This window comes from Agelaius phoeniceus, chromosome 3 (assembly GCF_051311805.1).
Source record: "Agelaius phoeniceus isolate bAgePho1 chromosome 3, bAgePho1.hap1, whole genome shotgun sequence".
In the NCBI taxonomy this organism is placed as follows: domain Eukaryota; kingdom Metazoa; phylum Chordata; class Aves; order Passeriformes; family Icteridae; genus Agelaius; species Agelaius phoeniceus.
This window is the reverse complement of record NC_135267.1, coordinates 71,814,227-71,828,244: the sequence shown is the minus strand read 5'-3', so window position 1 is coordinate 71,828,244 and position 14,018 is coordinate 71,814,227. Positions and strand designations below refer to the sequence as shown.

Below are 14,018 nucleotides of genomic sequence, written 5' to 3'. Positions count from 1 at the left end.
CATGTCACAGATTTCTAGAGCTCTAACCATGCTGAGGATCAGGCACTGTCTCACAGGACTTCCCTCAGCTCCTTCTCCCCTCTTTATGATAAGCATATATTTTTGCAAGCTTTACAAACTTGTTCTGCGCAATGCTCAAGCAGTTATAAAACATTTGACAGGCTGGCAAAATGGAAATACCTTCAGCATGTCTCATTTATAATTGCCAGCAAGACCTGTGAGGGTTGTTTTTTTTTATCAGAACTTTTTTCCAGAAGCCTGATTTAAAGAACTGTTTAAGAATATGCTTACTTTACATTCCTGGCCTGGGAAACCTGGAAGAGTTGAGCATTATCATTAGGTCCATGTTTTGGTCCCTAGTAGGCAGGACCTTAGTCTGTAAGGGTCACTTTCTCACTCTGAAGGGTTGGGAAGGGCACCCAGTACTTGTGTAATGCTTCCTTGCCTGATTTGCTGACTAGCTGACAGCTGCTAAAGCAGGTCATTGATGACAGCTGAGTATGTTCCTGTGCACTGCACAGCTCTGAGTCCACCAGCGCTGTCTGTGGTGGCTTTACCCTCTGTTCCTGACAGCAGTGGTGGAGAGGTGGGACTCATCTCACCCAGCTTCAGACACCCACACCAGAGACACCTACTTCCAGCTTGTCTCCCCAGACTGTTTGGAGCTGGTGGAGAGAAATAAGCACTCAGAGGGAGTGATTCATCTGGCTCGTTTTAATCATCCACTTTAGGAGGAGATAAATCGTGCTATGGAAATGTCTTTTTTCTGTCTACTAACTATGCAGAAAGTGTAAATCACTGTCTCAGATACACAGGTCGGCATGGCAGATGTCTCAAACTAAGAAGATGAATGCCACCCTTAGTTTTTATCAGTATTGTATTTTTAATACACACATTTAGGCACAGTGTGGTCCTACAGTAAGACCGTAGCTGTCTACCTGTGCACAGGAGTCTTATGACTCTTGTACAGACTTTAGAAGAGGCCTGGACAGCCTATTTAAAGGTGTTACTTTTAATGGTTTAAATGCAGTGCTTTTCCATGCCTCCTTTACTTCATGGCCTTTGGCTGGGTCTTTGGAGTAAATAGCTTGGGTGTAGATGGCCCTTGCTACAGGTATCCAAAGCCACCTGAGGGGGGTCTTAGCCATAATAGAAGAAACAGAAGGACATCTGTTTATCTGTTTTCTGAGGCTGATGGCATTGGCAGAAGCTTTGGACATTATTTCCTTCCTTTGTTTCTGAATGCCATGGAACAGAGGTTGGACTGAAGGGGAGGGAGGAGGAATGGTTCCATTTGAGATTTATGAGAAAGGAAAATGCATAAGCAAGAGGGACATGAAAAACCAAAATGAATTAAGCGAAGATAGGCATTTTTCCTCTGCCTCAGTATCTTAATTTGTTCTTTTGGGGGATACAGTAGCATACAGAGCAGTTTGCTGCAGGAGGCAATGGAAAAAACCCATTAAAAGTCTGCAGAACTAAAATTCTTCAATGTCCTGCCTCATTGATTCTAAAACATTTTACCATCTTTAAATTCATGTGCACTCTGCTGCCAGCTGACTCTTGTGCAGTGTTAGAGAGAGAGAAAAGCTTTTCAGCCACGTGTGGATTTAGTGTCACCCCATCTGTGCACCTGTGGTTTGGGTGAAGAAAATGTCCCCAGGAGAGACACAGGGACTTGACAAGGCAAACTACAGCTCTGGATTTTGTGTTTGCTAGCTGGCAGGCAAGAGCCCTCCACAGTAAATGAGAGGATGAGGCCACATGATTGTATATCATCTGTAGGGTCCACCCTCTCCAAAGAAAATCTGGTTTTGGGGGCCAGATTATGTCACAGATATCCTTCAGGTCAGTGGTGCATCCATTGGAAAAGTCTGTGCCCAATTGGCATCTAACTCTCCAGCAGCACAAGCAATCATGAGGAGACAATAAAGTTTCACTTACAGATACTACAGATACTGACAGATATTGCAAATCTCATCTTGCAGCTGTTAATCATCAGACAGTGATTTTTACCCCTATCATCATGAAATCCATCGTGCCTGGGATAAGTTCTTAGTACCTCCAGTCTGTAAATGCATCAAAAGAATGAGCATCCCTAGAAAGTTGACCTTTCAAGTACAAGTTCATTTTAGAAGTTATACATGCAGTATTGTCTATTGCTGAAAGCAAATGTTTCTGTTGGTATGTTTAACACAAAATTAAAGATACTTGGACAAGTAATTTTGCCTGTGTAGCAGAGAAAACATCAGTAACTTCAGCTTTAGGGATCAATTGCTGTGGAACAAAGTGGAAGGCAGTGATATTCCTGCAAGCTGTCCAGATGAACTGCTGACTCTTGTGTACGTGCACAGCACAGTGGGGACCTGGGCAGGTGGCTTCAGCCCTTCATGGGGGAAAGATCTTCACCCCAGTGTCTGTACTGGGCTGTCTGTCAGCACTGTGTTACCAGATGTTGAGTGGCTGGCGCATCAGACACTTGTGTTTGATTCTGATTTTAGAAAAAAATAACACAGCTCCAGTGTTGTGATTCAGAGCACCTACTCATCTTAAAATCTCATATATCCTTGTGGCTTTAGGCACATTCCCTAATGTTAAATATCTTCAGCAGGAGTGGTTTAAATCCTGGTTTCCCCAGGGAGTAACTGCAGAAAGATGTGAACTGCAGATGCCCTACTGGCTGTCTCAAGAAGGAGGACCATTTTTGCCTACCTCTCTGTAAAAAAACATAACCTCTGGGTGAAGCTGAGTTGACACAAAGGCACAAACTCCTCTTAAGCTCTCATTTGGCATGCTGGCTTCCTGAATTTGTTTTTTCTGTGTGCAGAAACCCAGTGATCAAAGGGAAGAAGGATGCTAGAGTTTGTTAGGGTGTCTGAAGTGTTTGGTGTTGCAGTGACAATGCCCAGAAGAAAATCTTGAGTGGAAAGGAAAAAATTGGTGATCATTCTAGGACCTGTGTGGTGGACAGCAAAGAGGTGTTGGCAAATGCCCATTACATGGTGAAGTTAAAAGAAATGAGTGTACCCTTGTTTGATATAAACTGAACCCTGACACTGGTCTGTGCAGCAAGTGAGGCAAGAAGCATTAGTTACAAACAATGTATTACTAAGAAAATGTTTTAGAATTATTTTGAATGAGCTGAGCATTCACAGGCAGTCTGTTTTTCAATTCAAACTTTTGGCAGGTGGCTTGTAACCTTTCCATTATGTGTTTAATACAAGGTCATATTAACTTTGGGCAATTCACTGGCTTGCTGGTGCATTTCTTGTTATGTGGGAGGCTGCCCACACAATCTTCTATTGAAAAGTGAAATAACTGGAGAGATCAGATCTCTGGAAGCCACACAAAAAGCCTAGAAGTTTATATCTTTGCTGCTGTACATTCTTGTTAGATATCAGGCCATCAAACAGAGGCCACAGTCCTTCTTATTATAAAACACAGCTTTACCAGGCAACCTAATGATACTTTTAGCTCTGATCATGCATTTCTTATCTGTAGGGAAATAACTAAATAGTTGTTTCCATAGAAAGAAACATTTTCTTTCATAATGTATTAGGTCATATAAATACAAATTTAGGTTAGCTTGAAATAAGAGATTTTCCATTCCACATATGAATTCACACCAGGATAAGGAAGGATTTTTAATTATTTTTTTTTAATGTGGACCTCTCTTAGTCTGCCTTGAATATTTATAAATGTTTAGAAATGATACAGTCTTTCATTTTCCTGGCTTTACTTACGTTTTCACCTTTCAATGCTCACAGTAAATTCTGGACAGTTTTGAAGTTGTAAATTCCAGAATTTCAATATGAACTACTGTTACTTCCTGCTTTAGGTAAATGGATCAACTAAACTGCAGTCAGCCTCTTAGAGAAACCACTGCTGAGTGTTGTGTGTGGGTGACTGACAACTCCAGCAGATGTTGAATGGGGTAAATTCAAGAAAGGCAGGTAGAAAGCCCTGAAGGCAATGGCCTGCTGCTGAGGTCTGCCAGCATGTTTTGATCTCTCTGGAACTCAACCAGCTAACCCTTCCTTATTCCCTCACAAGCTGGATACATTATCGACTGACAGCTGTTGGATGGCAGGGCTATAACAATTCATGTTTGAGGGTTGAAGGGGTAAGGTTTTTAGGTGAAAAATTTCCAGCAGCTTGCTAGGCTTAGTTATAATGGGACAAAGCTCCAGTCCAGTCTTTGTGCACGACTCAAAAAAAGTTAGGCTTGCCTGGTCAGAGATGGACTTCAGGACAGCATGTGGTTTGATCTAGTTTTTGCTATTTGGCTACAGCCACAGGAGACCTGTTTTTCCAGGGATCACTGAAGTGCCTGGTGATCCAATTCAGTATTAATCATGCTATTTATGTTGCAATGATTTTGCTTAACTTCAAGATTAAATATGTTGCCCTCCTTCTCTTCTAAGAAACACCATATTCCATAAACTGGCCATTTCTGCATTTTCCAAGACAATAACAATTTCAAGTGTTGTTATAATTCCCTTTGCTGCTTTATCAAACTCAATACCACATTTTTCATTCATTTACACATCCTAACAGCACGAGTTTAAGTGGTGTGTTAAGCCTTTCTATGTACATCAAAGCAACATGTAATTTTCACTTCCATTTTACCCAAGGCTTCTAAATCTAGAGGCGATAATTGTTATTTGCCTTCTAATTATGCCTCAGTTCAACCAGAGGCTTTGCAATGATCTAAAAACAAAGGGCATTTTGTGGCAAGATCCGGTGGATTCCTTTGCACCTGGCTTCAGAGGGGCCTGAGATTTGAAAACTAAAATGCAGGATGGATTTCCTTAGTAAGGCATGTGTTTTCTTCTCCTCAGGGGATGAGCGCTCCCGGGAGTCCCCAGCCCCAGCCGAAGCACAGATGCAAGCTGGGGCGGAAGGCAGTGGAAGGGTGAGCCGCTGCTGCTGGAAATGTTCCGTGACGCAACTCAAGAAGATTTTCTGGGGTGTGGCCGTGGTCCTGGGTGTCTGCTCCTCTTGGTCGGGCTCAACCCAGCTAGCAAAACTGACCTTTAAGAAATTCGATGCACCCTTCACTCTAACGTGGTTTGCAACAAACTGGAACTTTTTATTCTTTCCTTTGTATTATCTTGGACATGTTTTTAAGTCAGCTGAAAAGCAGTCTCCAAAGCAAAGATACAGGTATGGGAGCTTTTGTTTTAATCCCGTGGCTCTTGCATGCTGCTCTGCGTTTCACAGACATTTTGTTCAAATCAAACTTGTGTTTGCTTTCCTCTCAAGGTTTGTTAAAGGATGGTCTGAGTTCATTGTGTGTCCAGTGTTAGGCACTGTTATTATTCCTAATATAATTTCCAACATATGCAAGTCCTGTAATGAAAGTCTGCATTTTCTGCAATTACTTATCAAGACATTTCTGCAAACATATTTTTTTTTTCTTGATATCTCTCTCCCCTACCCATGGCTGACTTCTGTGTCAGTCTCTGAGTAAGCTAAGTAAGCTTTTCTTTTCCAAGCTGAGGACTAGAGCAGAGCCTTGAATAGCTGAGTAAAAAGTCCTGCAGTATTTTCCTGGCACTACGCCCTTGACATCAAAGGCCAAGCTCTGATCCCAGTTAAACTTGAGCTGTTCTGTTTATTTCCGGGAGGAAGCGCAGTCATAACCAAAGGCAGCACTTTGTCTTCAGCACACCTTGTCTTCATAGCGAGCCAAACCCGCAGAGCCTGAGCCCTGAGTGCCCTGAGTGCCTCCAGGAGAGGCTGAGGATGCTCGGGCTGCTTGAAGGACTGCCTCTCCCTGAGCACTCCCTCAGCTCTGCTCTGCTCTGCTCATTTTGGCCTGAGAGGTGGCTGGGACAGATGGGATGACTCAGCCATCAAGATGTCCCATGTCAGAGAGCTTCCCTGATATGTGGAAGGATGTGAACAACCTTTTCCCCTTCTGTTACACAGTGGGGCTCATAGACTTTTAATGAAGTAGCTCAGAAAAGTAAACAGTAAGAAGTACACATTTCTCAGCTCCCAGCTGCGCAGCAGCAAGGTGGAAACTTACTACAAGAAAAATCTAAGAAACCAGGTTACTCAGGAAATGCTCTACCTCCAATGACTAGGGTTGAGATATTTTACTGCTTAGCCATCATTACAGTGTCTTCATCTTTTAAATAATGTGGGGGCTGCAAATAATGGATATGACCATTCACTGCAGGTTCTAGAGCAGGATCCAGAAGTTCTAAAGGCATTTTCATAAGTGTCATGTTTCCTGAGCTTCAGTCTTCAGGTTGTATTTGTTCACAGCAAATACAGAGATAAGAGGAATATGGAGGTTACAGAAAGCTGCAGCTCAATCTAAAACCAGCAACAAATCCTAGCCTAAAAGCAAGTACCTTTTCATTTCATTGGTTTTAAGTATTTTTCTTCCCAGCTGCTCTCAGATAACGTTTTAAATACCACTGAATTCTGGGGTGAGCTGTTGTGGTTTGCCAAATCCCTGGGGTTAAAAACTCAGAGCACTGTACTCATTGCTGCAGTAAATTGATACAGTTGGTAGTTTCATGTCTTTTATTAATTAAATGATGGCTGAGTTGAAGAGCAGGTGCCAGCCCTGCAGCCTGTTTAGGATGCAGGGGGACATCATTAGCAGTAGGCTTGCCCAGGCTTCATAAAGTGTGTGTGTTTGTGTGTCTGACAAGCAGACTGAACAGGGTTAAATAAGTGAGGTTTTTCTGGGTGTCAGAAAAGATGTGTTCCTTTCGAGATGCAGCTGTGGCTCCCACAGCTTTGCTGCAGATTTGTTCTGTGGTTTGGAGCAAGTCACTGCAGCCCTCTGATTTCCTTGTCCTCCCTATTGTTTTGGAGGAGCCAGTCCTTCAGGGAGGGGGGAGGACTCCTCCTTGCCATGTGTTCACAGTGTCTGCCTCAGCATGTCCCCTATCTCCACTGAGGCCTTTTGGTGCTGCTGCCCCAAGAGTTACTGTGAAATTATTTACTGTTCACCATTACACCATTATTTACTGTTCACCATTATTTACTGTTGCTCCATTACAGCTGAGGTGTCACATGTGTGTACGTCAGTAAACCCGAGCATTACAGTCCAGCCTCCCCTCCTAATTATTCCTTTTTTTCCATGTTATATATGTGTGCAGATATATAAAGAGATGCACAGGGACTTTGCAGCTCCATATGAGGCATCACCATCCTCAGGAAAGCTTGCAGTCCAGGCATGTTTGGACACATTAGGGAGATATTTCACAGATTTCTGGGTAGTTAAAAGAAGACAATTCTGACCTAGAACTGTAAAGAAATTGGCATAATCACTTTCTACTTCTTTTATCCTTTACTTTCATCTATATTTTACATCTTATCTGAGCTCTCTGGCAAGAATTTGGAACAAGATAAATTAAAAGGCAATAGTGGGAAAAGGTGGAAATATGATATCTAAGTCACCTTAGCAGTGAAGTAGAAAAGGAAGGGGTTCTCAGATCTTGCCTACACAGGCTGCTAAAATCCACAGGTGCCTAATGCTTTTTGGCAGCAAACCTCCCCCAGGACACCTGCCCATCCACCTCAGTAGGACTGGGCTGCTCAGCCTCCCCTCCCCCTGGCACAGGCACTGCTTTCACACTGCCCCTTCCTGAGGGCACCAGAGGCAGCATGTGTGCTTTGGGTACCTCCCTGCACAGTCAGAGGGCATGTAAAAACAGCAACCACCAGGAAAAATACACAAAAGGGGGATCGTAAAATGTAGTAACAGTGAATAGATGTATAGTCCCTTCTGCACAGATTATATGGTTTATTACAGTTTTTTAATTCATGTTGAATTATACCAGTATGTATGCTATGCTGTAAATACATGAATTTTTATGTTTTGTAGTCTCACAAGAAGAACATACCTGTCATGGACAGAAACCAGTTTTTAGCTGGTTTATGACAGAAAACCAGATTTTTTTTCCTTTTTTATAGCATGTATAATAGTAGTGAATTTGCCACCAAAATTTTGTAGTGAGAATTGAATGTTAGAGCAGGTTTATTCAGTTTCTGTATCAGATTTTGAGTATTAAGCCACAATGTGAAGTATTAAGGACTTATGATTGAAACATATTGCATGATAAGGAACTTGTGGTTTTAGCTGAAGTAGACTATCAGTGTGTCCATACTGTGGGGAGAGAGTCACTCTTCCCAGCAAACCAGAACTCATGCATTCACTTCCAGCTGCTCTACACTCCCTAATCAGCTCCATCAAATGCTGCCAGGGTTGTGCCCAGGTGTAGACTGCTCTGGGAGAACTTCTCCCATGGCTGCCACCAAGGACGTCATGGCGCAGAACTGCATGCATGGAAGTGATACAGAGAGCTCTGGAAGGGCACAGAAGAGCATGCCAGCATCACTCTCCTACTTCTTGTGCAAGTGCTCAGTAGCTTAAAATAAAATTACTGTAACTAAATGATTATTCATTTCAACCATTGTCCAGTCCAGAAATAACACATGCAATGATTTGTGCACCTAATGCATCATTTAAGAGTACTTCATACTTCTTGCTTCCAAACTCCTTTATAAAATGACACATTTAATCTGATGAGCTATCCTCCATCATACCTACATTATTAATTTATGACGTAACATAAATTAAAAGCACTAGGGCTTAAAACTCCCTGGCTACATGAAAGATTAAATTAAAATCTCTGCAAGATATTGCTTAGCTTTGTGTATCTCTAGGCAGAAAATATGCCTTTTATAAAGATTTGCCCTCTGTGTTCCAGCTGGGAGCAATAATAGAGGGGTTTGTTCACATTTTAGAAAAATACCTCATTAACCTTGTTTATTTGGATGGTATAGTCCCATCTAATGACTTTTTTGAGAGGGAAAGAAAGGAATTTGCAAGAATGATTTACTGGATTATTTATTTATTTATAATTTAGATCTTGATTTTTTTTTATTTCATAAAGATTTAGGACTAAAGAAAACACCAGAAGCTTGAACTAAAACTCTTCTGAAACCTTGAATGCACCTGATGTGTTGGGTGAATGAAAGAACCATCACAGTGCAGCCCCTGCACTGATCTGCAACCATATTTGAACATGGTTTAGAATGTTCTTTTTCACTGATTCAGAGTTTTGTCTCTATATTGCCCCCAAATTATCTGCCACTAATCCTTCAGAATTTGAAGATTTTTTTTTTTTGAAAATACAGAAAAGGTTACAGGTAACACTGAAGTATTGTTGTGTCTTTGAAAATGAATCAAAATGCTGGTGCAACAACGGTAGAAGACGAGCGTAGTAGATCTCACTTACTCTTATATACCAACATATTGAGTTCACAAAAGTCACTTTTGGTCTATATGCCCACGGGCTCAGAATTGAGATTTGGTTCTGCAGGGGCCACAAAGTTTCAGTGCCATAGCTTCACTTGAGGTTCAGAAGAATGTGGGCCAGTTTCTAGATGTGTTTCACAGGTATTTCTGCTGTGATGGAAAAGATGAGACTCCAGCCATCACCCCCAGCAGTACAAGGAGCTGAGTCCATTAGTGTGATCCTGACTCATATGAAGTGCAATTCACTGCACCATGGGTACTGCCCTCCTTTTCTGCAGCAGGCACAGAACCCCACTGCTAACCAAACCCCTGGCCATGAGGAAGCTCAAAGGGGAAAGAAGGTCAGAGCCATTTGGCATGACTGGATGCTGTTTTACTATCGATTTTTCAGTGGTTTGTGTTCGTGAGTCTCTCTTACCCAGCAACATTAAAATGTTGCAGTGTGGTTAACTTTTGGCATCCTGCTGATTTATATTACTACTTAGATGGGAGCTTCGCCACCAGAGCAGACAGCATTAAGAGAGTCATAAATAAGCTGTGGAGGCATCAAGACATGACAAATGCAAGTGTTTTTAGCAAATGTCATCCAATGAAGCATGTTTTCTTTCAAAAAACTTCAGTTTATAAACGCTATTTGTCTAATTCAGAACATTATCCTTAAAATAATACCTATTTACTTTGTGCTCCTGAAAATAAAATTACTTCACATTTCAAGTTCACATTAGCTTCTTGGGGAAAATAAAAATAATAATAAAAAACCAATGAAGTAACAAAATAAACCATTGAAATTAAAAGATAAAGCATCTGATTCTTACCCGAGTTTGACAGAGACCAGTTAGGAGTAACTTCAGATTAAATCAGTTTGATGTCTACAGCAAGAGCTCAGCTTGATGTCTACAGTCATCGGTCACCTTTGTGCTTGGTATCAAAACAATTAATTAAAAGAAGATGTGGATATTGTACAAGAGGTTTATGATACTTGTAGTCATCTTTATCTCTGCTACAGATATCTGAGAGGTGCTGGAGGTGTTGTGTTATTGATGGATCACTGTATCACTTCTCAGACTGTTTCCAGTGAATATGCACTTTTCTGCCAGAGGTCCTGGCTGAAGAAAAGGCCAAATTCTACAAAGAGCAAGCAGCAGTAGTAGTGAAGCCTTCTGCTGGAGCAGCATGGCGTTTGTGGTAGTGGTGATGCTGGTGGATGTGTGTCCAGTGTCCAACCTGCTGTCCATCTGGCATCTAGCTGTCCACAATCTGTCCATCGTGGAGCATCCATTTGGGCTTAGCTCAGCTGAAGCCCAAGCCACAGAGCTCAGGGTGATGCTGTTGTTAACTTCTGTTTCTCAAGTCAAGTAGCTACCACTTCCTGATGAAACCTACAGAAGCTGCTTTTCTTGCCTTTTGAAGAGGAAAGTGTGTCCCCATGGGAGGTGGGATTGGTGTGCTCTCACCCCACAGGGATTCTGGAGGTGGCTTCTTGCTGCTGCCTTGACATAATACAGCTGTGCTGTACTATGGCCAGGTGATTGCATGAGTCGTGGTTTCAGCTGCTTTGGGCAGACTTGTGCTCTTAGGTGATTGAAATTAATGTCATGGTCTCTTGGTCTCTATGCTCCCTGAAAAATTTTCTCAGCCAGCTCTCAAAAATATGCTCTACAGGCTGCCTGTTCCTGAGAAAATAACAGCTCCAGAGTTTTTCTAGAGGAGCCTCCCATTCACATCAGTGTCTTCTGAAGACAGTACCAAGGGTTGGATTAGGGAGGAAATGTGACACAGCTGGCTTCTCAGTGTCACTCTGCATATTCCAGCACTGCCAGCTTGGAGCTGAATATCTGGTTTTTCCTACAGAACTCAGAGGGAGAGCAAAACCTACAGCAGAAACACAAATGTGAGGTGTGTAAGGTAAACAGCAGGAAAGGGTGAGGAGAAAGAGAAAAGGCTGTGGTCAAACTGGCAGCTAGTGGGAGCCCTCCACCATCGCAGATTTAGGTACCTAACTAGAATTGAGATACTACTCCTCTCAATGTCTTCCATTGAAAAGCTTAAAATCTGCTCCTGGACCATGGTGAAGGTGATAGTTTTTCTCTCCCTCAAATGCATGGTGTGGAGCTTGGTACATGCATCAGACTCTTGATGTGAGTGGCTGGCAGAAAGCCACAAAAATAATGGCCCAATCCTATCTTCTCTGGAGGTAGTTTCGCTATGGTAAGCCTGCATGGTGAGCCCAGGAACATAAGGTGGCATTTATATGCTTACTTTCCTTTCTAAACCTCCTGGAAATACCTTTTGAGAGATTTCTTTTAAAATTCTGTTTGACTAATTTGGTAATTCCTTCTATTCAGGTAGCTAACACTGTCTCTGAGAACTCATGTTTTAGCTTTTGTGAGAAAATGATCATGACTCCTTCCTTAGGACACCAGTCTTTTCTAATTTAACCTCACAGATTCTACTTGAAGTTCATTTGTTTTTCAGACCGTGATGTTCTGAAAAGAGCTAAACATTTGTGTCCTGTGAAAAGCTTTCCCTTAATCTGAAGAGCCTTCATCTCTTCAGAATCACCTCTTCTGGGCTTTTGGACTTCAGTGAAGTGCTAAGTGAGAATAAAAATTGGCTACTGCCTGATTAGGACAGACCCACATTCTTTAATCTTGAGCCTGGTTTGCAAAATCATTCCAAGGATGATTGAATTAACTAATGTCCTGTAATTTTGTCTTGTTGTTCCATTACTTTTGTCTCCTCTGCTGTGGCTTGAACAGATGCTTCAAAATAATTATATTATCTGCCTCCTATGAGGTAACAGTGCTTGAGGCAAGGACTAGAAGGAGAAATAATTGTTCTTGTTACCTGCAGACAGGGCATGTGCTATGAAGAAATATATTTGTGTAATGGCTTTTGCTTGGAAAAAAATGTTGTGTCTTGCAGCACCAAATGCTCTCTCTGGTCAGTAGTTAAACTGCATTTCATTATCACTGCCTCTGGTTAGTTAAGCAAGCTGCTAAGCTCCCACACCACTAGGGCTTTTCTCAGGAGACCTCAAGAGCAAATCTGCCTCTGCTGGTCCCACCCAAGATGATCTGACCTCTGCACTCACTGAGACCTTGGCACAAAAGCAAGACAGGCTGAAGGGACCTCAGGTCACCTCCTCCCTTTCCTGCCTCCAGGTATGACCTGCACACACAGACAGAAAAGTAGGTGTATTTTATGGCTGACAAAGCAAAAAAAAAAGGACTGGGACAAGAGCATGATACCATGTTTACTGCATAGAGGAAGGAGCAGAAAACTGAGGTGAGCATGGATTTGCTGTTTTTCCAATCATCATACATGGGAGAAGGTTTCACAGGTGGCCTTTTTGCAGAATGTTGTTTACCTTAGTTACCAGACCAAGTATCCTGACCCCCAGTGCACAAACTCATTAAATAGGGACTGTCCTAGATAGATTCTCCACAATGTTTACAGCAGCAACAAAAATAACTACAAAAACCAAAAAAGAATGATAAGGAATTCTGCTTTTATTTTTTCCAGCCCAGATTTGTGTCAAAATACCTTGAAGGCATCTACCTTTAAAGCTGCTTTAAAAAAGGAAAGTGCATGTATGGCAACACTTTGTAGCTATAATTAACAGCTCTCAATAAAGACGGATGGTACAGTGAGAAGTGTTGGAGGCTGACAGTACTACAGAAGTGGAAAAAACCTATTTGTCCAGCTGCCTAGTGGTTATGGACTGTGTCCAGATTTCCCAGGATTGTTTGTGTTTGTATGAAAAGGCAGCCTCATAGAAATGCACACGTACCTGACTGAGGATCCTGTTCAGTCCAGGTCTCCAGAAGCTGGCCACCCTTTCTTGCTAGACAAAGCTATAAATGGTAAAAAAGAACAAATAGCCAAAGGTGGAGGCTGACAGCAACAGAGATATATGAACAGGGCATCATAAACTGAAAAACCCTGCAGCTACACAATGTTGTCTGTGAACATCATAAGGGCTTTTGGAGGGAAATAATGTTAAGGTATGAGCTGATGGGCAGACAGGTTCATATATGGTGTTCACACACTCATACACAACCATTTTTGGTTTTCCAGTGCTAAAATAGCTTTCCAAATAGTAACTTTTTTCCAGAGAATCTGGTTCAGAAATGGGGAAGGCAAACAACATATGGTTTTGTTACCTTGTTCACCTGCCTTGGATGACAGTGAAGACTGCTTCTCTTCATCCTGGCTGTAGAAAAGGAAAAAACCCTCCTGTTGGTTTGTTTGCCAGTCCTTGGGGTCAGGGCTACAACTCAGTGAGTTTAAAGAAAAGAGCCTCATTCACTTTATGGCTTCATGGTCACTGCCGTATCATTTGGGTCTCTAGGCTAAGCAAGCCTACACGAAGTCTCCTGTGGCAGCCTCATCTCTTCTCTGTTCTTCATATCTCTGACTGAGATATGAGCTGACTGAGCTCTTCCTCACCTAGAGCTGGTGTTGGTTGCTTTTGGTTTGTTATTTTATAAATTGTGTCCCTTCTCTTTGGAGCTGGGAGCTGTTTACTCATTTACTGAAGCTTTTCATTTCACAAGCAGTTAGAGACTGCTGCAATGTTCGCTTCATATCTTCAAAAACTTCCACTGCCTGAGTGAAACATTCAGATTCCCACTGGGGGAGTGGGCCTCTGGAAGTCTTGTGTGGAGGATGGCATCCCCCATCTCTTTCAGCATCCTCAGCTGTTAAGCCTCAGGGATCTCAAGTC

General features: G+C 42.2%; 1 protein-coding gene across 2 annotated transcripts in view; it reads left to right on the top strand.

Annotated features, from left to right (window-relative positions):
* The window catches only part of SLC35F3 (solute carrier family 35 member F3), a 164,261-nt gene that overhangs the window by 113,384 nt on the left and 36,859 nt on the right, over positions 1-14,018 (top strand). For both annotated transcript variants that reach the window (XM_054629624.2, XM_077175593.1), the window contains one exon: positions 4,842-5,166. In XM_054629624.2, the coding sequence (XP_054485599.1) occupies positions 4,842-5,166 (325 nt within the window). The remainder of the gene's footprint in view (positions 1-4,841; positions 5,167-14,018) is intronic.